Genomic DNA, 24,990 nt, shown 5'->3' on the forward strand with positions numbered 1-24,990 from the left:
TTTGATAATTTCGGTTTACTGGGTTAAATATCGATTTTTTGTTTGTAATTTTGGTTTATTTTTATAATAATTTCTGTACATTTAACAAACTTCGGTTTGGTTTAGACCAAAACCGATTGGTTCAGCCTTACAGAATCAAAGCAAACTAGTTCTTCAGAAGTCAAAAACCTCTTGTTGAAGTCTCTGTCTGGGTTTTAGGCAAAAGAAAAAAACTGGAATGGCAGTGTGGAGGAGTTGTTTACGCGCCTCCTCCTCTCGTCACCGTTTATCTTCTCTCTTCTTCTCCCACCACCTCAAACCCTCCTCCTTCATCTCCCATTCTCCTCCTCTCTTCTCTCCCTCGCCGTCACCATCTCCGACGTGTTTCTCTCCTCTCCACCGATTACTCTCTTCTGGACCAGAATTCCCAATTGGGTCTCAAGAAATCATCCCTACCGATGATTCTTCTTTACCTGTTCTCGCCGTCGTTGATTTCCTCGAAGGCTTTCATGAATTCACAGGATTGCCTTGGTGGATGATTATTGCATCTTCTACTGTTGCTGTTAGATTAGCTTTATTGCCTTTACTCATACTTCAACTCAAGAAATTGAAGACCATTTCAGAGCTGCTACCGAAGTGTTAGTATTATTTCTCTACTTTATAAGTAGTTTTTATAATTTGCAGTTTCTTTATTGATACCAAAGTCATGACCTTTCTACTAGGTTTAGTTGTTTCAATGTTAGTCATGGAACTCGTTTACATGTGAAACAATAATTGACAGACATCGCTCTATGGTTGTGCAAACTATGTGATTGGTTCTGTATATTCTTGTATGGTGTTGATGAAGTTAAAAGCCAATCATAATGTTCTTCATTTCTTACACAGTGCCTATGCCGATCCCAGAGACTCCAACGTTGAAAGGATCTATTGACCAGTTTTCTCATTTTCTTAAAGAGAGTCGAGCAATTGGGTGCCCCTCCTTTTTGTGGTTCTTCCCATACTTATCTGTCCAGGTAAAAAACATCTTCTATTGAGTGATTTGTGATTCTGGTTTGTCTGTAAGATTTTGTGAAAATCTGGACAAGAGCAGTCCTGCTTTGTTTTACGATTAGAGTTGACCTTTTTGCAGAAAGATCCATATCGTACATGCTTGTATATCTGTTTACTACCTTATATGAAACTCTTTCATGTCACTTGATCCTTGGCTTTCTTCATAAATGATATAGTCTTTTTTTCTATGTTGATACATTTAATAAATAGGTCACTTGTTTGCATTCATTCTCACTTTCCCTTTGGCTATTGTTATCTGCAGCTCCCATGCTTTTTCTTGTTGATGGCTAGCATCCGGAAGATGTCACTAGATGGTCACCCTGGCTTTGATTCTGTAAGTTGAGACTGCATAAGAATGACTTGTATTTTTTGACCTTCTTGATTGTGATGAGGAAAGAATCCTTCTTTGGGATCAAGTCAAACTCTTCTCTTCCCCTTTCCTCGTGGGGGTTTCGTTGGTCGAGTTAGCATATCTGGGCATCTAAGTTAGCTAGTTGCAATTGATGAATAATACCAGTCTACATGGCTGCAATCTATGTTGACAAGGGTAGGCTAGTTCGACGTTTTAAGGACTATTATATTGAAGCTAGACCTTAGTTGTAGAATTAAATTTAACACCTGTATACTATGAAAACTGGTGAGCCTCGAGCATATTTGACCTGAGTCTGTCCTGTCATATTTCCTTGCTGTTGCCTCTGAGACTGAGCTGCTTCCTATCTTTGCAGGGTGGTGTCTTATGGTTCCAGAACTTGAGTGATCTTCCTGGTGGCTCTTTTGGACCAGTCTTCCCAATTTTAATTGCTACCTTCCATTACATTAATATACAGGTTCTTGCGAATACTTGGAGCTTAAAATATATGTTGATGGGATCGATATTATACTTGTTACTCTTACAATTTATTTGTTTTTGCAGTATTGTTTCCGTTGAGTATTCAAATTGCAGGTGACAGTATTATATATGTATGCTTCTAACTTTTAACCCTTTTTCCAGATTTCTTTTGATACATCCACAATTCGTCAAACTACCGGCTTGACTGGGCTGCTCATGAGAGTGAGTTGAACAAGTCTTATCTGCTGCCTTGGTTACTTAAGTCTTACAGAATTTTGTTGTATGCTTGGAGTACTAATTCTTTTCTAGCATGAAGATATATTGGTATTGTTAGTGATGTTACTCATGTCCATGTTTCTGTTTTGTTATTAATATTAGATTTCATGCGTCCATAATCTGAAGATTGTACTTGTTTTTTTGTTTGTAGTATTACAAGTTATATCTGGAGATCTTAAGCGTTCCTCTGTTTTTTGTTGGCTATGCTATTCCACAGGTAAGTACAATCTCTTTCTGTTTTTGTGACACCTTCTTTTTTCATAAAAACAGCTCAGTAAATAAAAATATTTCTTTTCTTTTTCAGGGAAGTCTTGTCTACTGGGTAACCAACAGCTCAGTAAATATCTTTCAGGTACGCTCTCTTGTCTCATTTCAGAATTCGCAGTGGAAGATGTGTTTCCTTTTTTTATTTCCCTGTATTGAGGCATGGGGGATGATGGTAGTTAGCTTTTAATTAATCAAATCGTTCTCTTGCTTTTGTGTTGTTTCTGCAACTGAAGATTAAACACCAAACTAAAAATGGACAGATAGGTTGTTCACCGTGGCAGAATCAACACACCTATTCGATGAGATATGATTAGTGAATGCACTTGTTAAATATAATAGGTTGACCAGTGATTTACTTCTTTGATTTTAAAGATTCATGGTGAAAAGAAAAATGTGTTAGAGAGTTGACTTTGGGTAGAGGATCCTAAAATGTGTAAATTCCTCACTCTAGAAATCTCAACTCTGCAGCAATTATCTCTCAAGCACCCTACTGTAGGAGCAAAACTTGGTTTACTGAGTCAGGGGGCCACTCCAGGCATGGGACATTCCATGGAGATCAGCGAATCTGTGATCAAGTATGTGGACTCTGACTCAAAAGAACAGACCCTTTCTCTACAGACTCTAACACCAGAAGAACTTCTTTCTGTAAGTAGTGGAAAATGAATAACTCTTTTATCATGTCTACTTGTATGTTTCATTTCTTCTTAAATGGATTTGGTGTCAGCTTTCAGTTCAGGTCTTGTCCAAAGGTGATAAAGAAACATCCATTCAGTTGCTTCGGTGCGTATATTCCGAAGAGTTTCCTCCTGGTCCCTTCTATTCTTTAATTACATGTACTAGCCATGTTCACTGCATGTGTAATTATTCTTTGCAGATTAGCTCTTGAAAAGGATCCTGGATATGTAAGAGGTTTGGTTCTCATGGGGCAGGCGTTGTTACAGAAGACGCAGTTGTCAGAAGCTACTGAATATTTAGAGCTTGCTATCTCCAAGGTTAGAATTTCCGGTCCATTACTCTTTCCTGTCTTTCTACGTATTAGTCCTTTCTGCAGTCTTGAGGTCAAACGGATGTGGTGGTTCAATATCTATCACTCACTTTTTTGTATGTTTCACTTATCAACTTATTTATTTCTCTTTGTTTTTGCCAACGTATCTAGTTGGTTCTTTCTGCTTATTGACTCGTGTAGTAAGATTAAGAGCGTGTGACTCTTTTACTAAGCAGCACAGTTCGTTTGTTTCTTTCTTAGCTCCTTGATGAGGATCCATCTGATGCTGAGGATGTTGAACTTTTAATGCTTGCATCTCAGTGGGCTGGTGCTGCATACGTACAACAGGTTTGACCAACCATCATTTTTTGAAAACGATAGTTATGATTATGAAAGTAGCTCAGGTCCTGAATGTCAGTCAGTAATAACTCCTTTGCTTAGTTCCAATTTTCCTAACACTAAGATACTATTGTTATTTTGGGTCTGCAATTTGTGAATGTATGTATTGGCTTTTACTTGTGAATTGGTTGGATCTTGACATTCGGTGTTTCTGGCAGGGAAAACTGAAAAGCGGAATCATACACTTGGAAAGAGTAGCGAAACTGAGAGAACCTGGTGATCCTAAAAGCAAAGAGCATTACTTTGAGGCATTGCTGCTTCTTTCAAGGTACTAATTTTACAGCGAACAGAAGTGTCATCACAATACAGAGTTTAGGAAATAGGTACAGAAGCATGTATGCTACTGAACTGCGAGCAATGTGAAATCATAAAAACTTTTGCTGTTGCAGCGCTTTGTACAAAGAAGGGCAGAGTGATGAAGCTGCAAAGATTTTACGAGTAGTAGTGGATCACAATCCGGCGTACAAGCCTCTGCTGGAACAGTGTGAAGATGAGAATGAGCTAGTTAGCGATCTTGTCAGTCGCAGAAAGGATCATTTCTGATTTTCTCCACGTGTGCAAACCGCATTGTAAGTATTTGAATACTACGAGAGCGTTCAACTTTCAATAGTTCATAACCTTGTAGGTTAGTAATACTGTAAATGTGTAATCCCATTGATGTAATACTATAAAACATTCAAAATAGTAAAACTAGGACCAAAAGTGGCAACAAAAGTACATACAAAGTTGAGATTCAGTACTACACAACACATCTCGTGAATCTAGCACACAAAACACACCATCAAACTAGTTTATTCCGATAACAGACATGAGGAAGCGAAGTCTAATAGTAAGATGTGCAATATCATAAGTGTCCTGGTTTAAGCTTGAGCGAGGTGGCTCCACTACACCGGTGAAGACATAGAGAGCCTTTAACTCCTCTGCACATGTGGCACTCCTTGCAACACTGTATCCTACTACTTTCCTCAAAGTCTCCATCGTCTCCCATAGTTGCTCCTCACTATACACCTGCAAATTCAAAACCATACATATTCGGCTCATTTTGACACTAGCTTCTGAAATCAAACTCAATGCAGAACAGGTAATCTACATCAATGCCATGTTATAATAAAAGTCATTTGGATCCCCCACCACAATTTTAGAGATGTGAGTTAAAAAAATGTTACTACACGCCTAACTACGCAATCAACTCTATCAAAACAGCATTCCAAGAGGTCACATCTCCCACACAGCTTACTAGATGACCATGTCTATAACTAATGGCATAAAGAAATATTAGCAATGAACAAACGGATAAGCTGCCCTCCACACTAAGTAACCCATAACGTGACATTTTAGAAACCGGTTACCTGCACGCCCGGTTTTCTTCTTTTTCTTAGTTGTGTTTTTTCGTTTCTCTTCCCCGGTTCCTTGTGCCCCACTAGCTTGGTCTATTGGCTGAACCATTAGTCAAGATATCAGAGAATGATTTTAGTTATCTAGAACAATTGGCACTAGTTAATGAGGGACTGTAACAGAGTTGAACACAAATTACCAAAACCATGTGGACACTTTTCTTCTCTTAAACTTACAGTGAAAATTATTTTTTTTGACCAATGGATCACTCAAGAAGATAACTCATGTTAACCATAGAAAAGATAGCATTAACACAAACACAAATGTGTGGCAAGTATCTAATCAATCACCATGGATTAATCTAGAGGCAGGGGATATTCTGTTATGTTATCATTCAGCTACTAACTCACAAGAGATAGGATTAAGTATAAACCTCATTAGAAGATATTTCCTCATCGTCCTTGCCCGTAGAAGTTTCAATTTTTGTAGCCCCAGTTTCCCCTGCAAAAACAATGAATATAAGTAAACCATTTCACACAAAAGAAATGTTATATACTGATCATAAACAACCTTCACGTCTAGTCTCAGGCGCTTCCCGCTTTTCAGGCTGTTCTTGAACCTCCTCTGACTTAGCATTTCCGGACTTTTTATCATCTTGTAAAGTTCTCTCAGAGGTTTCTTTGTCAGTTCTACCCTCATCCCTAATTTTCTCTAGCAAGCTCGTTGACTCTTTCGCCATCTCCTCATCTTCCTTAACCTGAATGGGAATGGGTTCTTCTTTACCCCTGAAAAGTGCAGCCTCACCAACTCCAGCCGCGCCTTCACCGTGACCAATCTTGCTATACTCATCAAATCCAGATTCGTCATCATCCTCCTTGCCAACTCCACCAGTTTCTTCAGTATCAGGAAGCAGAGTACTCATGACCTTTTGTGTACAAGCATAATTAGCCAAGAAGAGACAAAACGGAACCGAGGAGAGGAAGGCAAGTGTCGAGGCGACAAAAAGTGAAGGAACAAGAAGTGGAGCTGAAGACACTACAACACCAGCTGTCAGAACTTTCTTCCCAACACTTACCGCCTTACTCCAAATCCAACTTCTTTTATCTTCACTCTCATTAGACTGATATTCCTCCATTGTTTGACTCATGGTACTACGTACTGTTTTCAATTCTGCCAAGAACACCGGGTAAAATGGGTTTAATCTGAGCTCAAAATTAAAGAAGCCAAAACCAACGGTCCCTATGATTTTTCTCCATAGAAAAAAACTGTTACATATTGAGAAAACAACTTTCTGAATCCCAAGTGAATCACTTGTTGGACTCAAAACATATTTCGAGGAAAAAATAACATGCAGACCAAAAAAACTTCATGCAACCACATTCAAGAACACTATCAAACTCTACAGTTCCATATCTTTGAAAAATCAAAGATATCCTGCAAAATGCTTTGAGGGCATTTTATCTTCCACTATAACGAACTTAATCAGTGTAACTGATGAAAACCTAGTAATTTTACATAGGCAAAGGACAAGGTCGTAGTTAATAAGAAGAAAGAAGAAGGAAAAACCTGTTTAGGTTGCGGCAACTTCGAAAGCAAAGAACTCATTGCAGATTCCAGTAGCAAGAAAGAGAGAATAAGGACCAAGAGACGGAGAGAGAGAAAGAGAGGCAAAACTTCTGTGTAAACAAATTGGAGAAAAACACAAAGAAAGACAGTGACACGCGTCGAGGAAACAGAAACTGAATATTGCATGGTTTTGTGTCGCAACGTGTCTCTTCCGTTCTTTATCCACTCGCTCTTAGTTGTCTGTTTTATGTTGAGTGAAGAAGACTTGGGTTTTGATCATAAGCTGTGATTTGACTAAATGATGCGCAAAACAACTATGTTACCATGAGAATAAGCAGGCTCAAAACTATTATAAACCTTGAAAGCAAAACAATTGTTTGAGCCTTTATGGGTTTACTCTTTTTCTTTTTGGTTTAACTTGTGGGTTTTGCTAAATAAATTATATTTAAGTCGTTTTGGGTAAATTTTTTTGGTAGATTATATTATGAAACGAACATACATAAAATTTTGTATATGGGCTATTTTCAGTTTTTTCTTTTCTTTTCACCATTTTAATAATATATTTAAGAAACTAGAAATATTTGATTGTTTTAGTTATTGAGATTAGGATTTGAGGGCTGTGGGAACAATGTGTGGCAGCCACAAGGCGACTTCTTCTCAAAAGATGGCAACAACAACAATAATATCAAGGAAAACTCTAAAAAGCCACCTAAATCCCAAATCATTGATGTCGATTTTGAGCAGAAATTTATTAGAGGGAGAGAGAGAGACTGATAAAGAAGAGACGAGAATGAAGCAGAAGGCTCTCTATTGTTGTACTAATACTCGAGTGAAGATAAAAAAAAGTGTTTGTATAGATGTCACTGTGTTTTTACATGAATGCAAGGTTTTCATATTGATATTTTCTTGATATTAACTTTTGCCACTTGTTAGGCCATTGAAATGCTTCGTAAAACAAAATCTCTGGCCGAACCTTTCTTTCTCCACAGAATCTGACCACATTGTTCCAGTTACCAACAACCTAAGGGATCACCAAACATATCAATCATGGCTCACCTATCAAAACTCAAATTCAACTCATAAAAGAGAAAGACAACTGTTTCGTCGTACCTCTTCTGCTAAAGCTTCATGTCTGAGACTGACCCACCGGTTCTTCTTATAAGCCATGCAAATGTATTCTCCTTCAACAACGCAACCAATCTGCATTTCCATATTATGAGTCGGTAACAGAGAAATACAGAAAATGAATAGCACAACATTTGTGATAATGTGTCAGATTTTACCATTGACACAAGCCGGTACTTAATGTTTGATTCTTCTAAGCCTTCGTATACCCTGCTGATATCTATCTCCCAGTCCAATGCCTTTGTTGTTTCAGATATATCTTTTTCAGTTTCATTCTTCACCCATTCCAACACTAATGTTGAAAACCCACAAAAACAGCAACACTGTTTTATCATTCCACAATAATGAAGTGAGCAGATAAGAACAAAATCATCGTCAAAAGTTACCAATTGTGAAGATAGGCGGGCATCTACTTATAGTATGGTGAACAAAGTTTATATCTCCACAGCCACCTGTTTTAACATCACATATCATTCCATCTTTCATGCGGCCCATTTTGAGGATGTCCTCAAACTTTATATTCCCAAAAGCACACTGCATATATAAATAACCACAGCGCAGCATTTTAAGTACCAGTTGCTGTAGAAATGAAAAATATAGAAAATGAAACATACCTTCAGGTTTCTGATTGAATTTGCAGCCATAACAATTCCATAAGAACTTTGCTCTGGATAATTTGGCTTCCTTTTGCATTTTTTACAACTCATTCTTTCATATTCCGCCAACGTAAAAAGGCGAGTTACCAAGCTTTCTCTTTCTGGACTTTTCCAGCAATGAAAAAACTCGAGAATCGCGACAACTACGTCAGCGGCATCACTTGACTGAAAAGAGTAAAAAATTGAATGACATGTAAAACTTTGGAATGACAGTCAAGCTCAGCAGCTTATATTTATCTGCACAAACCATGGAATGAACTCCTTCTAGGGAAGCAAGTAAGTTGCTCAGGAGGTAACTGTAGAGTCCCTCTTCTGCTATCTGTTCCGAGACAATAGCAGAAAATAGATTTTGCAGTGCATAGGGAACTTGTTCTTCCAAGTTTCCATGAAATGGTTGCCGATTGTGCACCAAATCCTCTTGAAGAACCTTAATGTTTAAGAGGGCCTGCAGTAGCAAAATTTGTCAAGGCAAATAAGTAAGCAAAGAGATACCGTCTGAAAATAACGAATGAGCTGAATTAGTAGAGGAGAGTCAAGGTCTTTAAATCTTATTTTTGTTGGTGACTGATTTACCTTAAGCGTCATGTCAAGAGCTGAACGGTATCTGGTTGCATCTTCTGACAGTGAATCTTTTGTAGGCATGTTTTTCAAATCTTGAAGATGGCGAATGAAAGAAATAAGAAATAAGCATCTCAAAACATAAACAAACAAAAATCGAAAATTATAAAGCTCTCCTTTGACCTTTAATAGCTTCCTCATGATTGTTAGTGTTGGATGAAGTTTCCTGTCGACCCCTTTCTTCTGGTTCTATAGAATCTTCATCCACCATTTTTAGTAATGAAACTCCCGGTTCAAGGTTAATAGAAGATTCTCTGGACATATTAAGAACACGTTTTGCTCAGAGAAAACCTAAAAACAATTTATAAACTTGCAAAAAGAGTGTTGAGAAACCAAATTTCTCATCTACAGTACTTACTGTGGGTCATCCTGATCAAGATGACTCGACTTGCTTGCTGATGTTCTCTGCTACACCATGGGACATTCATTCTTACGACTGAGTAATCAAAATTTCATGGAAGCAAATAGAGAATTTTAGACATTCAGCGACCTTGTTGCTTCTGTGCTTCTTCTTCTTTGGCCCTGACTTCTTCTCCTTCCTTTTCTTTTCCTCGGTTAAAAGTTCTTCTTCTAATGCAGCTAACTTGGCTTTGGCATCCATATCTACAATTCCTTCCAACTCCTCCTAAAAGAAGATTCATCAATTATAAGGTACATGCGTCAATAAAAATATCAGATGGAAGATAAAATCTCTATGAACCAATTTGATTAAAAACCAACCCGCAAGAAACGTTTCAGCAAGGGAAGGATATAAGAGCGGTAGTCAAAAACAGAAAGCCTGATGAGGTCGTTTAGCAAATGTATTCTTGAATTTTCAACCAGCAAAATCTTTGAATCGGCTAGCAGAACCTGCAAGTCAATATAGATTTTAAGAAAACAATAACGGTTATTTCGTTGTAAATTAAAACTTAGATCAGGATTGAACCTTGCTAGTGACCACTGATTTCAGAAGGTCAATGGACTTTAACACTATATCATCACTGATATTTTTAAGCCCATGTATAAGTTCCAGGCAATCTTCTGCATTAGTGAAATCAAATGTCGGATGTGATATTCCTTCGAGAACATCTCGTACTGCACACAAGTATAATTCTGTAAAAAGAGGATCTTCAGTGTCTATCGTTAACTGCTCTTCACAACTGTCGCATAGAAGAGATGCATATATGTTCCTTTGATCTTCCGGAACATTCATTCTACTTTCATCTTCTTGTATACATAAGTTCCTGGCGTCATTAAGACATTCGTCATAACATAGGATCTGCCACTTCTTTGCATATCTGGTTGCCAAAGTCCTACGCGTGAAGTGAATGGCTCTCAGAACAGCCATCCTTATATCAAGATTGTGTGCCCCAATAGATCTGGGGAACCCAAAGCTCTTATCTATTAAAGAATAGTCGTCAAGTAACCAAGTTATGATATCATCGCCCTGAGGATTTGTCTTGGCGTAGTGAACATTGTGATCACAAACATCTATTGACCCTTCATCATCAAATGAAGCAATCTTGCCTCTCAGCAATCTCTTATCCAGAAGCATAAGTGAACACACATGGTCAATATCAATCTTTTCTTTAACTTGAGTACGACGCCATAAACTGTCCGTTGCCATGGAAATCAGTTCTGTACCATCATCCCTTTCACACTTGATGCGTTTGAGAAGGTCTAGAATTTGATTAAGTTCATCACATTCCAAAAAGCAGATACTCTGAGGTGTTTCCACTAAACGGCACTCGGTAGTAATAGTGTTCTCGGAAACTTCAAATTGTGCGATAAGATGCTGAACAGGAAACCGCATCATCCAGTCTCGAATACTACAAGAGAGAATTTTACGCTCCAACAACAACACAAGGAGCAATCGGATTTCCTTGAGTAACTTCCTGCGCTCTTCATCTGCAGCTAAAGGCCAGTCTTTGGACCACCCATTCACATATACAAACTCTTTCACAAACTCGAGCCGGTTCTTGATCATTTCAGCGGCAGCTAGTGCATCTACAGGTTCCCAATCTGCTACTGATATCATACCAGCCCAGACATCATCTATACTCTGTGCCAAATCTTCTCTCACAGGTTTATATTTTGCGTCATGAACTTGTTCAAGATGATTCTTAAACTTTTTAGGATAAAAGAACGTCTGTGAACAAGTACGACACATCCAGAATTTCCATTTTCTGTTTATCCTTGCAGAGTCAAGAACTTGCTCCAAAGCATCTAGTCCCTCTCTTCCATATACTCTCTCAACATAACTTCTAAGCTCTACAGTGCTAACTTTCATGAAGTTCCTTTTACGCTCAGCACTCATACCCGCCCAATAAAGCCTCAATCTTTTAGCCGCAATGGTATGCGAGTCACTCCTTATCTTGATTCTTATTTCCTGTGACTCCTTCAGTTCGGTTCAGAGCTTTTCACACTAAGGCCATGGATGATCCTTGACCCTGTCGTTTCGACTATATCCTCAAGTGTACGTTTAGTTTTTTGCTGGTCCGATTTTGATGGGTCAAAAGACATAACAGATAGACTCCTTTTTGCAATCTTCACGGCTTTCTTGTAATACAATGTTGAGCCAAGACGTTCACCCAAATGGAAGAGAGAAACTGCAGCGAATGCTTGTAACATGTAATCTTCCAAATAGCATTCCACAGAAGCCAAAAAGAATGCGAATTTCAAGTCACTGTTCTCTGTTTTTCTCGCTAGTGCCATGAAGATATGACCTTGAAGGAAACAAAGATCTGATGGAAGCTTGAGTTTCCCACCGATCTTCAAAATCGAATCTTCAATTACCTCCAAGGCCTTGATATGATCTCCTTGTTCGTAGTACCGTTGGGCAAGTTTGCGAGGAGAAGACTTCATGATTCTGTTAGCTTTCTTGTGTTTTCTTGGTCTCTAGGGTTTGCGAGGCGGGAAAATAAACGGAAATGATAACGAGAAGAAGAAGATTTTATAACGTGTGATCCACGTGATAGTAGATGATGAAGCTTTTATCACGTGAGATCCACGTGACTAGAGAGACGAGCAGTGAGTGGGAACCCAATTCGTGGTGTCTTCTTCTCGAACAGCTCTTTTTACGAAGTCCCATTGAGGAATTGTGTCGAACACCTTGTGGGCATCAATGTTTTGAGCAAATTACACAATTTCTTCGATTTTATTGCACTTTCCTGGATTAAACAGATACAAACCCAGAATTTGTGTAAATTTATCGAATTCGAGGATGTAGTCTTCATGTTCGGATGATTTAAAATGGTTGATATGTGTTGAGTTTTGTTATGATCCGTCCCATTGGTTGGTTTACGTGGCTTATGAACAAAAACGATGAAAAATTAATATTCTATGATTTTAAAATTGATATTAAAATAACTGAAAAGTGAACTTACTATAGGAATTTAAGAGTTATTATGTATTTTACAATTTTACATATTATTATTCGATATGTTAGTTTTAGCATACTTACCATAAATTCTTAATAATATACTGTAAAATAATATTAAATTTTGGCTAGTATAAAATTAAATAAAACTCAATAGCGATAATATTTTTTTAGAATCTCTATATAAATATATGGTCTTATTAATAAATGTATAATATTAATACATAGTTTTGTGTTTGTTTTAATGAATCTTCTTTAGAACTCATCACTAATTTTTCTTATATATAAAATATTATGTCAATATATTGCGTATTAGAATAAATTGTGAGATATTTATGAATTTCTATAATATGAAGTTTTCAGTTTTTTTTGGGATGTGAATGGATTAGAAAATTATAATTTTGCATAGGCGAACTTCGTAAACAATAAACGACCGATCCCATCGATTTCGTAGACTTGGCTCCATCGTTCTTTTTTTCTTTGTTCCCCAATTAATAGAACATCTAATTTTATCTTGTGTTGAGTTATATTTATTATGAGTGTTGTTGTCAAAATAAATAAAAATAAACTATAAGTATTTGCTACTAAAGGAGACGATCAATTAATCATTTTCTAAGTTATGAAATGTGGTGTTTTGTTTATGATTTCTTGTCTTCTGATCACATTCCTTGTTCTCAGCCATGTTAGAGGTAACTTTCGTTTTTCTTTATTCGCATTATCAATTGTTTTATCTTAATGGTTTTGTAATTTGACACATCTTTTTGTGGTTGACATAACTCAATAGAGGTGGAATCCAAAACAAAATGGGGATGCGACATGAACAGACCATTTCCAGGAAAGTGTGGAACTAATGGAAAGGATACATGCATAAGCGACATCAAAAAAATGCCTGGTGCGCCAAAAGATCTTGTCGTACGTTGCGAATGTTCTCAACGTTTTGTTTGGAAGGGTTACCCTCCCGAGCGTTTATGTAAATGTCAATATGATTGTTAAGCTTTACTATATATATCACCATAACCAAAATCTTTTTACTATAAACAAGAGAGAAGCTATAAAGAGGTTTTGGTGTCAGATTTCAATAGGCTCGCTATTAATTATACTTCTTTTTAACGTCATGAATGATGATGAATGTTACGAATTCATGTTAAAACTCTTGCAACAAATTAACGATCCCATTTTACTACTTTTGGTGTGCTTTTTGCATCATACCAAGATGTCTTATACATTTTCATGATCGTCGCGATTCTCTCAATCGTTGGAGCAATGTTTGAATGCTCCATATAACTCTTTTAAGAGATATCATTTAACATAGTAAGAGATATATATCATTTAACATAGTGAAAAGTAGAGAAATAAACAATGTTTACCTATATCATTCTATTTGTGAATAATGTCTCTTATGGCCTTATATGAGTTTCACGTTGAGTCTTATTCTTCACGGTTGGTTTTGGTGTATATCCTAATGAAGCTTATCTCATGCTGCATTCATAGGCAGTAGGACCACTTCATAGAATTGATGCATTACGTAAAATGTCTCATCTAAGAAAAACAAAATTGCAGCTACGTTTCCATTGGATATGGTGAGAAGATCGGAAGCAGCTAGCTAGAACGAATAGGCGGGTGAGCGGTAGTGTACAAGACAGGTTTGTTACGCACATTAGAGAGTATAGGAAATGTAGAATTATACTGTTTGTAAATGTTGGTTATATATCCAGTGAATTAGCTTATACGAAATCAACATTGTACAGTCCTTACTTAAAATGAGACTTTGTTTTGTTCAAGAAAAAAAAAATGAGACTTTGTTGGTGAAGTCTTTTGTAAATGGATAAACAAGTATAAAAAGAATGGTAATGGGCTTTAGTATCCCACAAAACCATTTAACAAGGAGTTTCATGTATCCCACATCGGAAAGCTGAAAGAGTTTGTAGTTGAAACTTTTATATAAATAGACTTCACTCTTCCTTAAAGAAATTCACGCAGCCATGTGGTGAGCACAAAGAGAACTATTCTTTCGCCTTTTACTAAAGAATACCGTGTGCTCTCCACGCTAAGTGGCATACGCCTATTTTTGGAGGGCTCTCACGTAACAGTGAGTCCCAACACTTACCAAAGTCTGAATGATTATTTTATGTCGCTCTATTGGTCTATCAAGGGCTGAAGCCTGAAGGTATATGATTTCAGCGGTTCAAAAGCTTCAAACTTTGTTCAGTTCTTGAAAATCAAAGTTTGCCCAGTTACAGTTAATGCATCCAGGGGACATTCTCTCCAATATAGACAATCTTAACCCAGCAATAATCATCTTCTCATGTTTAGATTGTTGAAGAGAGGTAGTGACAAGAACAACATTTGCAGTGCTTCTTCCATTATACTTACAAAACCCAAAAGAATCAATTCGGAAACACAGACAAAGTTAGAGTAAGGGAATGAGTAGCAAGGAAGAGATGAATATTACAGAAACTTTGTCTCTGCTCACACTACCATAGCTATGCTAATCCAATTGGTTTCAAAGTCACTAATACAATGTTACTCTTTCTTAAACATCATATTAACATGTCACTGTTTATACATGAATGGTAGGTCTCCCGTCTCCATATTGATATAACTATGTCACACTATTTATAAGCAGCTTCATAGAAAAGAATCTCTGGCCGAACCCTCCTTTCTCCACAGATTCTGACTACATTCTTCCAGTTACCAACACCCTATGGCATCACCACACATATCATGATATCAATATGTCTCACCTAGCTACGTTCAAAACTCAATTTTTAAAAGACAAAAGGTAACTGTTTCGTCTTACTTCTTCTAATAAAGCTTCATGTCTGAGACTGACCCACCGGTTCGTTTTATAAGCCATGCAGATGTGTTCTCCTTCTTCACCACAACCAATCTGCATTTTTCATATTCCGAGACTGTAACAGAGAAGAGATACAGAAAAACAAATAGCAAAAATGTTTGTGACCCTGTTTCAGATATACCATTGACACAAGCCGGTAGTTAGTGTTTGGTTCTTCTAACCCTTCGTATAGCCTGCTGATATCTATCTCCCATGCCAAAGCCTTTGCTGTTTCAGATATTTCTGTTTCAGTTTCATTCTTCTCCCATTCCAACACTAATGTTGCAAAACCACAAAAACAGCTACAGTTTTTAATCATACCATAATAAATGAAACGAGTAGATAAGATCACACTCGTGGTGAAAAATATACCAATTGTGAAGATAGGCGGGCATCTACTTAAAACGTGGTGAACAAAGTTTGTCTTCCCACAGCCTCCTGTTTTAACATCACATATCATCTCATCTTCCATACGGATCACCGTAAGGATTTCCTCAAACTTCATATTCCCAAAAGCACACTGCAAATATATATAACCACAGAACAACTTTTAAGGAGTAGTACCAGTTTCTGTAGGAAAGACAAAGAGGGAAATAAATGAAACATACCTTTAGGTTTCTAATTGAATTTGCAGCCATAACAATTCCATAAGAACTTTGCTCAGGATAATTTGGATTCCTTCTGCATTTTGTACATCTCATTCTTTCATATTCCTCCAGCGTAAAAAGGCGAGTTACCAAGCTCTCTTTTTCTGGACTTTTCCACCAATGCAAAAACTCAAGGATGGTGACGACTACCTCATCAGCATCACTTGACTGAAAAAAAAGTAAAAGAAGAACAGAATGACATCTATGCCAACTATGAAAACGTTTTAGAAGCTTATATTTATCTGCACAAACCAGGGAATGGACTTCTTCTAGGGAAGCAAGTAAGTTGCTCAGTAGGTAACTGTAGAGTTCATCTTCTTTTATCTGCTCCGAGACAACAGCAGAAAAGAAATCTTTTAGTGCACAAGGAACTTGTTCTTCCAAGTTGCCGTGAAATAATTGCCGATTGTGCACCAAATCCTCTTGAAGAACCTTAATGTTCAAGAGGGCCTGCAGTATCATAATTTGTCAACGGAAATGAGTAAGGAAGGAGATTTAATATGAAAATAACGAATGAGCTGAATCAGTAGAAGAGAGCTCAGATTTTTGAATCTTATTTTGGCTGGTGTCTGCTTTACCTTTAGGGTCATGTCAAGAGCTGAATTGTATCTAGTAACTTTTTTATGTGCTGACTCCAAATTTTCAGATAGTAAATCTTCTCCAGGCATGTTTTCCATATCTTGAAGGCGGTAAATGGAAAAAAGAAGTATCAGAAACGTTTTGCATACATAGTTCAAAATATTTGTCAACTGAGGATAACCTTTAGCAGTTTCGTCTTGACTTTTAGTGTTGGATGAAATTTCCAATCGACCCCTTTCACTTGAAAGAGTATCTTCTGGTTCCATAGAATCTTCTTCCGTTGATTTTGGTGATGGAGGAGTAACTTTCGGTTCAAGGTTGACAGAAGATTCGCTGGACATATGCAAGAACACGTTTTGCTCATAGAAAACCTACAAAGAATTTATCAACTTGCGAAAAGTGTTGGAAAACCAAATTTCTCGTCTAGAGTACTTACTGTACATCATCTTTCGACATGCTCGCTGAAGTTCTCTGTCACACCATGAAGAACATTAATTCTTACAACTGAGTAATCAAAAAGTCATGGAAGCAAATAAAGAATTTAGACATTCAGCGACCTTGTTGCTTCTATTTTTCTTCTTATTTGACCCTGACTTCTTCCCCTTCTCTTGTTTTTCCTCGGATAAATGTTCGGCTTGTGCTGCAGCTAACTTGGTTTTGGCATCCATATCAACAATTTCATCCAACTCATCCTAGAAGAATAGATATAGTTTTAATATATGAAAAGAGAGGAATATGACAGCTTCTTGTATAAAACCAAAGTTACAAACCAACCCGTTGATATCGTTTCAGCAGGTGCAGGATATAAGAGCGGTAGTCAAAAACAGAAAGCTTGACGAGGTCGTTTAGCAAATTAGTCCTTGAATTCTCAATCAGCAAAATTTTTGAATCAGCTACCGGAACCTGCAAGTCAATTAGATAATTTAGATAATTTATGTTATACTGTTGTAAATTAAAACTTAGATAAGGAAAGAACCTTGTTGGTGACCACTGATTTCAGAAGGTCTATGGACTTCAACACTGTGTCATCATTCAGATTTTTATGCCCATGTATAAGAGTCATGCAATCTTCTAGGTCGGAGAATTCAAATGTCGGATGTGATGCTTTTTCAAGAACATCTCGTACTGCACATAAGCATAGTTTTGTAGTGTGAGAATCTCCGGCGTCTATCACCAAACGTTCTTCACATTTATCGCACAGAAGAGATGCATATGTGTTCCATTGATCTTCTGGAACATTTTTTCTCCTTTCATCTTCGAGTATACATAAGTTTTTGGCGTCAATAAGTGCTGCATCATAATTCAGGATCTGCAATTTCTTTGCATATTTGGTTCCCAAAGTCGCACAAGTGAAGTGAATGGCTCGCAGAACAGCCACACATATTTCAAGATTGTGTGCTCTGATAGATCGGGGAAATTCAAAGCTCTCATCTATCAAAGGGTAGTCAAGTAACCAGGTTATGGTATCGTCACCCTGAGGATGTGTCTTGGTGTAGTGAACATTGTGATCACAAACATCTATTATCCCTTCATCATCAAATGAAGCAATCTTGCCTCTCAGCAGTCTTTTATCCAGAAGCATAAATGAAAACTCATGATCAAATTCAATCTTTTCTTTAACTCGCAAACGACCACATAAACTGTCTGTTGCGTTGGAAACCAATTCTGTACCATCAACCCGTTCACAGTTAATGCGTTTGAGAAGGTCTAGGATTTGATTGAGTTCATGACATTCCAAAAAGCAAATACTCTGAGGTGTTTCCACTAAGCGGCACTTGGAGCTAAGAGTATGCTCAGAAATTTCTAATTGTGCAAGATGCTTAACCGTCAACTGCATCATCCAATCTCGAATGCTACAAGAGAGAATTTTACGTTCCTGAAACAACAAAAGAAGCGACTGAAGTTCTTTAAGTAACTTACTGCGTTCTTCATCCACAGCTAAAGGCCAGTTTTTGGACCATCCATTCTCATATACAAACTCTTTCACCGATTCGAGCTGAGTCTTGATCATTTCGACGGCAGCTACTACATCAACAGGTTCCCAACCTGCAACCGATATCATACCAGCCCAGACTTCATCTACCCTCTGCGCCATATGCTTTGTCGTAGAAGGTTTAAATTTTGCGGCATGTTCTTGCTCAAGATGACTCCTAAACTTTTTAGGATAATAGAACTTCTGTGAACAAGATCGACACATCCAGAATTTCCATTTTCTGTTTATCCTCGCAGAGTCAAGAACTTGCTCCAAAGCATCTAGTCCCACTCTGCCATATAATCTTTCGACATAAGCTGTAAGTTTTGCAATGCTTACTTTCATGAAGTTCCTTTTACTCTCAACATCCATACTCGCCCAATACGACCTCAATCTTTTACCCGCAGCGGTCTCCAGGTCACTCCTTATACTGTCTCGAATGTTCTTTGACTCCCTAAGTTTTGGTTCAGACATTTTTTGCAGTAACACCATTGAATCTGCCGCTTCGATCATTGCCTCTGTCGCAGCCGTATCCGAGTCACTCCTTACACTTCCTTGAAGTTTTGGGATCATTGACTCTGCCACTAGGACTACATTCTCAAGAGAACTTTTAGTATTTTCCTCACTCAAGTTCAAACCACCAAAAGAAGCAATAAAAGATAAACCTTCTTTTGCAATGTTCAGAGCTTTCTTGTAAAATGATGCTGAGCCAATCAGTTTACCCAATTCTAAAAGTGCAATTGCAGAGTAAGCGTGTACACCACAATCTTCCGTGAAGCATTCTACAGAAGCCAACAAGAATGGGAATTTCATGTCACTGTTTTCTGTTTTAGTCCCTTGTTCATAAAAGAAACAACCTTGTAGGTAATGAACCATTGCTGGAACCTTTTCCTTCCCACGAGTCGAAATCGAATCTTCGATTACTTCCAATGCCTTGATGTAATCTCCTTCAGCGAAGTAACCGTGGACAAGTTTCTGGATTTTTGCTTCCTCAGGATCTTCGACTAAAAGAGGAAGAAGAGGCGCCATGTTAAGGAAAGAGTAACGAACGATTCTTCAAGCTTCTTGAGATTCAGATAGAAACTTGTTTGCGAGGGAGATGATAATAACAACAGAGATGAAGCATTTATCACGTGTGATCCACGTAACAGAGTTGTTGAAGCTTTTATCACGTGAAATCCACGTGACAAGAGAAACCCAAGTCGTCGTGTCTTCTTTTTCGAACAGTTCTTCTTCGATATCTCCATTGGGGAATTCTGTCGAACATCTTGTGTGCATTCATTGTTTTGAGTAAATTACACAACAGCTTCTATTTAATTTCGCCATCCAGAATAAACAGAAAAAAACACCCCAGAAATGTGTGAATTAACAGATAAGACAAAAAAATTGTGTGAAGTTTTCGAATTCGGGATCAAAGATGGTCATGGGATGATCGAAATTGGTTTATGTTGTGTAAGAGGAATTAACAAAAACCTTAAGTCGTTAACAATTGTTTATATATTTTGTTGCAATTATCTTATTAGTACTTTATTACTAAAATCAAGTAATGAACCAAAAGATTACAAACTTGAGTTCCATACTAATACATTTCTATCATTGAACAGCTTCATAAAAAAGAACCTCTGAACGAATCTTCCTTTCTCCACAAATTTTGACCACACTCTTCCAGTTGCCAACAACCTATGGCATCACCACACATCAATATATGTCTTATCCCAACAAAGTTCACAATTCAGGGCAATAAAGACAAAGGCAACTGTTTCATCTCACCTCCTCTGCTGAAGCTTCATGTCTGCGGCTCACCCACCGGTTCTTTTCATAAGCCATGCAAATGTATTCTCCTTCTTCAACACAACCAATCTGCATTCCCAAATTCTCAGACTGTAGTAGAGAAATACAGAAGAACAATAGCACAAACATTTGTCACGATGTTTCAGATTTTACCATTGACACAAGCCGGTAGTTAGTGTTTGGTTCTAAGCCTTCGTATAACCTGCTGATATCTATCTCCCAGTGCAAAGCATTTGTTGTTTCATATATTTCTATTTCAGTTTCATTCTTCTCCCATTCCAACACTAATGTTAAAACCCCAAAAAAAAAAGTAGCAACAATGTTTTATCATACCGAAATAAATGAAATATGAGTATAAGATCACAATCATGGTCAAAAGTTACCAATTGTGAAGATAGGCGGGCATCTACTTATAGTGTGGTGAACAAGGTTTCTCTCTCCACAGCCTCCTGTTCCAACATCACATATCATTTCATTGTTCATGCGGATTACTTTAAGGGTGTCCTCAAACATTATATTCCCCAAAGCACACTGCATATATAAACAAGCATTTTAAGTACCAGTTTCTGTAGAAAAGTAAAATATGGGAATAAATGAAACATACCTCTAGGTCTCTGATTGAATCTGCAGCCATAACAATTCCATAAGAACTTTGCTCTGGATAATTTGGCTTCCTTCTGCATTTTCTACAACTCATTCTTTCATATTCCTCCAATGTAAAAAGGCGAGTTACCAAGCTTTCACTTTCTGGACTTTTCCAGCAATGACAAAACTCGAGGATTGCAACAAGTACCTCAGCAGCATTACTTGACTGAAATGAGTTTAACAAAAAAATCAAATGACATTAAAGACAACATTCTAACCGATTCGGGATAATAATAATAGTACTCAGAAGCTTATCTATATCTACACAAACCAGGGAATGAAGTTCTTCTAGGGAATCAAGTAAGTTGCTCAGTAGGTGACCATAGAGTTCCTCTTCTTTTATCTTCTCCGAGACAAAAGCAGAAAAGAAATCTCGTAGTGCACAAGGAACTTGGTTTTCAGAAAATGGTTTCCGATTGTTCACTAAATCCTCTTTAAGAACCTTAATGTTACAGAGGGACTGCAGTAGCAAAAAAATATTCAAAGAAGTAAGGAAGTAAAGAGATACATGAAAACTGAGAATATGTTGAATCAGAAAAAGAGAGTTTAGGTTTTGAATCTTATTTTTGTTGTTGACTGCTTTACCTTCAACATCATGTCAAGAGCTGAATTGTATCTAGTTGCAGCTTTGCCATTTACTGTCTCCAAATCTTCTCGAGGCATGCTTTGCATATCTTTAAGATGACATGCTAAAGAAATAAGCTCAAGACAATAGAGTTTTAGAATATTTGTCAATCAATAAGATCTTTTACAACTAGAATCACCTTTAGTAGCTTCCTCTTGATTATTAGTGTTGGATGAAATTTCAAATAGACTCTTTTCACCTTTAGTGTCGTCCTCTAGTTCCATAGAATCTTCTTTTGCCCTGTTTAGTGTGAAAGGTTTAAGGTTGAGGTAAGATCACGTTTTGTGTGATGAAGCAGAAGTTTAATGTGGTTCGAGATAGGCTTCTCATCAAACAAACAAAACTATTTGTAAGATAACCAAAAACCCCTAGAAAATCCTGAATGAATAATCCTAATTAAAATAAAATAATTACTAGACTAGATAATAACAAATATTGAAGAATTATCCGAATTCTACGCTCAGAGAAAACCTACAAACAGTTTAACAATTTGCAAAAGAATCTTGAGAAACTATATTTCTCATCTTGACAAACTATATTTCACTGGACATATTTAAGAACACGTTTTGCTCAGAGAAAACCTAAAAACAATTTATAAACCAAATTTCTCATCTAGAGTACTTACTGTTCGACATCCTGGTCAAGATGACTAGACATGCTCGCTGAAGTTCTCTGATATGGCATGAAGACCATTCATTCGTACAACTGAGTAATCAAAAAAGTCAGAGAAGCAAACATAGAGTTTAGACCATCAAAGACCTTCGTGCTTTTATGGTTTCTCTTCTTTGACCCTGACTTCTTCGCCTTCTCTTGTTTTTTCTCTGATAAAAGTTCTGGTGGTGCTGCATCTTCTAACTCTTCCTAGAAGAAGATACATACATTATAATGAAAGGAACATGTTAAAACAGAAAATCAAAGGGAAGATGAAAGATCTTTGTATAAAGCCAAAGTTACCAACTAACCTCTAAGTAAAGTTTCACCGGTTGAAGGATATAAGAGCGGTAGTCAAAAACAGAAAGGCTGACAAGGTCCTTTAGCAAACTAATCCTCGAATTCTCAACCAACAAAATCTTTGAATCGACTAGCGGAACCTGCAAGTCAATAGATAACTAACTAATTTAAGACAATTTCTGTTATTATGTTGTTAACTAAAACTCAGAACAGGATTAAACCTTGTAGGTGACCACAGATTTGAGAAGATTAATGGACTTCAATACTATATCATCACTGATATGTTTATGCCCATTTATAAGATTTCTGCAATCTACTAGATCGGTGAAATCAAATGTCGGCTGCGATGCTCCTCCGAGAACATCTTGTACTGCACACAAAGATAGTTTTGTAGTTAGAGAATCTCCAGCGTGTCTCCTTATATTCTCTTCACATTTATCGCATAGAAGAGATGCATATAAGGTCCACTGATCTTCCGGAATATTCCTTCTCCTTTCATCTTCACGTATACATAAGTTATTGGCGTCAATAAGAGCTGCATCATAACATATCATCCGCAATTTCTTTTCATATTTGGTTCTCAAAGTCCTACACGTGAACTGAACAGCTCTCAGAACAGCCACCCAAATATCAATATTGTGTGTCCTAATAGGTTTGGGAAATCGAAAAATCTCATCTCCTAAAGAGTAGTCCGCCAACCAAGATAAGATATCATCTCCATGAACCTGTGCATTGGCATAGTAATCATTAGGATCAAAAACATTGACTGTCCCTTCATTATCGAATCGAGTCAGCTTGCATTTCAGCAGTCTCTTATCCAGAAGCAGAAATGAAAACTGAGAGTCAAAGTCAATCTTTTCTTTAACTCGAGTACCATCCCAGAAACTGTCCACTGCTTTGCAAACCAAATTTTTGCCATCATCCCTTTCACCTTTGATGGCTCTTAGAAAGTGCAGGATTTGATTGAGTTCACGAAATTCCAGAAAACATATACTCTGAGGTGTTTCCACTAGGCGACACTCGGTAGTAAGAGTATGCTCAGAAACTTCAAATTGTGCAAGATGCTTAACCGGAAACTGCATCATCCAGTCTCGAATACTACAAGAAAGAATTTTAAGCTCCCAAAATGACACAAGGAGCAACTTGATTTCCTTGAGTAACTTACTGCGCTCTTCATCTATAGCTAAAGGCCAGTCTTTGGACCATCCATTCTCATATGCAAACGCTTTCACATCTTGGAGCCGATTCTTAATCATCTCAACGGCAGCTGCAGCGTCCACTGGATCCCAACCTCCAACGGATATCTTATGACCCCAGACTTTAGTTACCGTCTGGGGCATATCCTTTGTCGAAGACGGTTTAAATTCTGCAGCATGTTCTTGTCCAAGATGATTCTTACACTCCTCAGGACTAGAGAACTTCTTTGAACAAGTTCGACACATCCAGAATCTCCATTTTCTGTTTTCCCTGGCAAAAGTGAGAACTTGATCCAAAGCATCTCGTCCCTCTTTCCCATACATTGCCTCGACGAAACTTATAAGCTTTGTAATCTCCATTTTCAGGAAGTTCCTTTTGAACTCATCATCCAAACCTCTCCAAAACGACCTCAATTTCGAGTCTGGATTTTTCTTCGACTCCTTAGCTTTTGGTTCGCTTCTTACAATAGGAGAAGCAACTAGACTCTTACCTCCAGCGATTCTTGACTCTGCATCTTCGATTATTCTTTCGACATCCTTTTGACTCTTCACCTCTTTCGGACCATATTCATCTAACTCAGCCAAAACAGATAAGTACTCTTTTGCTTTCTCAACAGATTTCTTGTAATACATAGACGATCCAAGATGTTGACCCATTTCAAACAGTGAAAGAGCAGTAAACGATGAGAACCCTTCACTTTCCGCAAAACATTCTACAGAACCTAACAAAAACGTGAACTTGACGTCACTGTTCTCTGTTCTTCTCGCTTGTGCCCTAAAGATGGAACCTTGCTGGAAATGAAGTAAACCCAGGAGGTCATTGCCCTTCCCTTGTTTAAAAATCGAATCTTCAATAATCACCATGGCCTTTATGTGATCTCCTCCAGCAAAGTAACTTTCGTCCAATCGACAATCTTCCAGAGAAGGAGGCTTCATGTTTGGGAAGAGTGACGATTCTCAAGCTTCTTGCGCTTTCTTGTTTTACTTGTGCGAGAGAAAACTGAATGGTAGACGCGGGAAAATCGACGGTCATGTATCAGTGACGCACACTTTATCACGTGAGAGCCATGTGACAAGAGTTTTTAAGAAAAATAACAACCAAGACTCATTGGGGAATTGTGTCGAACACCTTGTGAGCATTCTTCAGGTTAAAAATTCAGGATTGTCTTTGGTGTTTTTATTTCTTACACTAAAGACATTTATGTATATATTTTTTTGTATGAGAAGGCATGAAGTGATATCACGAATCGATATAATCAGGAAAAAATGGATTGTGCCCACCAAATGTTCGACAAAAGTTCACAA

At 37.5% G+C, this 24,990-nt stretch overlaps 6 protein-coding genes and 1 non-coding gene across 15 annotated transcripts; 3 read left to right on the plus strand and 4 right to left on the minus strand.

Moving 5' to 3' along the window:
- The first annotated feature begins 161 nt into the window (after nt 1-161).
- On the plus strand, nt 162-4,470 carry AT1G65080 (Membrane insertion protein, OxaA/YidC with tetratricopeptide repeat domain-containing protein). Its single transcript, NM_105182.5, has 13 exons — nt 162-617; nt 865-992; nt 1,292-1,363; nt 1,755-1,856; nt 2,021-2,080; nt 2,286-2,351; nt 2,439-2,486; nt 2,870-3,046; nt 3,126-3,181; nt 3,276-3,393; nt 3,648-3,734; nt 3,944-4,053; nt 4,175-4,470. Exons 1-13 carry the CDS (start codon nt 218-220, stop codon nt 4,326-4,328), a joined length of 1,578 nt encoding a protein of 525 aa, NP_176688.3. The 5' UTR covers nt 162-217; the 3' UTR covers nt 4,329-4,470.
- On the minus strand, nt 4,429-6,899 carry AT1G65090 (nucleolin). 3 transcript variants are annotated; one of them, NM_001160975.1, is made up of 6 exons: nt 6,687-6,798; nt 5,691-6,290; nt 5,554-5,621; nt 5,112-5,222; nt 4,952-5,035; nt 4,429-4,871 (listed from the first exon to the last, which is right to left on the minus strand). In NM_001160975.1, exons 2-6 carry the CDS (start codon nt 6,265-6,267, stop codon nt 4,572-4,574), a joined length of 1,140 nt encoding a protein of 379 aa, NP_001154447.1. In that variant the 5' UTR covers nt 6,268-6,290; nt 6,687-6,798; the 3' UTR covers nt 4,429-4,571. The 3 variants fall into 3 exon arrangements, with proteins under 3 accessions (NP_001154447.1, NP_176689.2, NP_001185316.1); NM_105183.4 differs by lacking the exon at nt 4,952-5,035 and having other exon boundaries at nt 4,429-4,793; nt 5,135-5,222; nt 6,687-6,849; NM_001198387.1 differs by lacking the exons at nt 4,952-5,035; nt 5,112-5,222 and having other exon boundaries at nt 4,475-4,793; nt 6,687-6,899.
- Nucleotides 6,900-7,547: 648 nt separating this feature from the next.
- AT1G65110 (Ubiquitin carboxyl-terminal hydrolase-related protein) lies at nt 7,548-12,325 on the minus strand (the record flags this gene model as incomplete). Of its 2 annotated transcripts, none has more annotated exons than NM_001334192.1 (13): nt 7,548-7,707; nt 7,797-7,886; nt 7,970-8,103; nt 8,198-8,345; nt 8,426-8,632; nt 8,715-8,912; nt 9,041-9,120; nt 9,209-9,339; nt 9,444-9,493; nt 9,576-9,710; nt 9,806-9,934; nt 10,011-11,430; nt 11,514-11,929. In NM_001334192.1, 13 exons carry the CDS (start codon nt 11,927-11,929, stop codon nt 7,558-7,560), a joined length of 3,288 nt encoding a protein of 1,095 aa, NP_001320531.1. The 2 variants fall into 2 exon arrangements, with proteins under 2 accessions (NP_001320531.1, NP_176690.1); NM_105184.2 differs by having other exon boundaries at nt 7,558-7,707; nt 9,444-9,490; nt 11,514-12,325.
- Nucleotides 12,326-13,015: 690 nt separating this feature from the next.
- SCRL2 (SCR-like 2) lies at nt 13,016-13,625 on the plus strand. Its single transcript, NM_001036159.3, has 2 exons — nt 13,016-13,132; nt 13,228-13,625. The coding sequence occupies exons 1-2, from the start codon at nt 13,063-13,065 to the stop codon at nt 13,434-13,436; spliced, it is 279 nt and encodes a 92-aa protein (NP_001031236.1). The 5' UTR covers nt 13,016-13,062; the 3' UTR covers nt 13,437-13,625.
- Nucleotides 13,626-14,777: 1,152 nt separating this feature from the next.
- Nucleotides 14,778-19,936, minus strand: AT1G65120 (Ubiquitin carboxyl-terminal hydrolase-related protein). Of its 2 annotated transcripts, NM_202362.2 has the most exons (12): nt 17,482-19,919; nt 17,280-17,408; nt 17,063-17,197; nt 16,942-16,976; nt 16,687-16,838; nt 16,505-16,605; nt 16,179-16,376; nt 15,888-16,094; nt 15,652-15,799; nt 15,422-15,555; nt 15,244-15,333; nt 14,778-15,145 (listed from the first exon to the last, which is right to left on the minus strand). In NM_202362.2, exons 1-12 carry the CDS (start codon nt 19,504-19,506, stop codon nt 15,056-15,058), a joined length of 3,444 nt encoding a protein of 1,147 aa, NP_974091.1. In that variant the 5' UTR covers nt 19,507-19,919; the 3' UTR covers nt 14,778-15,055. The 2 variants fall into 2 exon arrangements, with proteins under 2 accessions (NP_974091.1, NP_176691.2); NM_105185.3 differs by having other exon boundaries at nt 14,947-15,145; nt 15,244-15,555; nt 17,482-19,936.
- On the plus strand, nt 18,082-18,185 carry U5.2. The gene has a single exon (NR_139486.1). It is a non-coding gene; the product is annotated as an other RNA (small nuclear RNA).
- A 7-nt stretch (nt 19,937-19,943) lies between the features above and the next one.
- Nucleotides 19,944-24,945, minus strand: AT1G65130 (Ubiquitin carboxyl-terminal hydrolase-related protein; the record flags this gene model as incomplete). Of its 5 annotated transcripts, none has more annotated exons than NM_105186.4 (12): nt 19,944-20,157; nt 20,248-20,337; nt 20,422-20,552; nt 20,652-20,799; nt 20,873-21,079; nt 21,185-21,373; nt 21,499-21,587; nt 21,669-21,778; nt 22,164-22,210; nt 22,298-22,399; nt 22,501-22,629; nt 22,711-24,621. In NM_105186.4, the coding sequence occupies 12 exons, from the start codon at nt 24,619-24,621 to the stop codon at nt 20,071-20,073; spliced, it is 3,240 nt and encodes a 1,079-aa protein (NP_176692.3). In that variant the 3' UTR covers nt 19,944-20,070. The 5 variants fall into 5 exon arrangements, with proteins under 5 accessions (NP_176692.3, NP_001321547.1, NP_001321550.1 ...); NM_001334196.1 differs by having other exon boundaries at nt 20,051-20,157; nt 21,678-21,778; nt 22,711-24,830; NM_001334193.1 differs by having other exon boundaries at nt 20,248-20,552.
- Nucleotides 24,946-24,990: the final 45 nt, after the last annotated feature.

This window comes from Arabidopsis thaliana (genome assembly GCF_000001735.4).
Source record: "Arabidopsis thaliana chromosome 1 sequence".
Classification (NCBI taxonomy): Eukaryota; Viridiplantae; Streptophyta; class Magnoliopsida; order Brassicales; family Brassicaceae; genus Arabidopsis; species Arabidopsis thaliana.

Bases quoted from the DNA above. Each gene is read 5' to 3' on its own strand.
- AT1G65090 (NM_001160975.1), bottom strand. From the start codon at position 6,267: ATGAGTCAAACAATGGAGGAATATCAGTCTAATGAGAGTGAAGATAAA. The intron at 5,622-5,690 runs GTTGTTTATGAT...TTGTTTTTGCAG, and splicing joins GCCTGAGACTAGACGTGAAG to GGGAAACTGGGGCTACAAAA. The intron at 5,223-5,553 runs GTTTATACTTAA...CTAATGGTTCAG, and splicing joins AGGAAATATCTTCTAATGAG to CCAATAGACCAAGCTAGTGG.
- AT1G65080 (NM_105182.5), top strand. From the start codon at position 218: ATGGCAGTGTGGAGGAGTTGTTTACGCGCCTCCTCCTCTCGTCACCGT. The intron at 618-864 runs GTTAGTATTATT...TTTCTTACACAG, and splicing joins TTCAGAGCTGCTACCGAAGT to TGCCTATGCCGATCCCAGAG. The intron at 993-1,291 runs GTAAAAAACATC...TGTTATCTGCAG, and splicing joins TCCCATACTTATCTGTCCAG to CTCCCATGCTTTTTCTTGTT.
- SCRL2 (NM_001036159.3), top strand. From the start codon at position 13,063: ATGAAATGTGGTGTTTTGTTTATGATTTCTTGTCTTCTGATCACATTC. The intron at 13,133-13,227 runs GTAACTTTCGTT...ATAACTCAATAG, and splicing joins TGTTCTCAGCCATGTTAGAG to AGGTGGAATCCAAAACAAAA.
- AT1G65120 (NM_202362.2), bottom strand. From the start codon at position 19,506: ATGGCGCCTCTTCTTCCTCTTTTAGTCGAAGATCCTGAGGAAGCAAAA. The intron at 16,377-16,504 runs GTAAAGCAGACA...ATGATACTGCAG, and splicing joins CTCTTGACATGACCCTAAAG to GCCCTCTTGAACATTAAGGT. The intron at 15,800-15,887 runs GTATGTTTCATT...ATATATTTGCAG, and splicing joins ATTCAATTAGAAACCTAAAG to TGTGCTTTTGGGAATATGAA.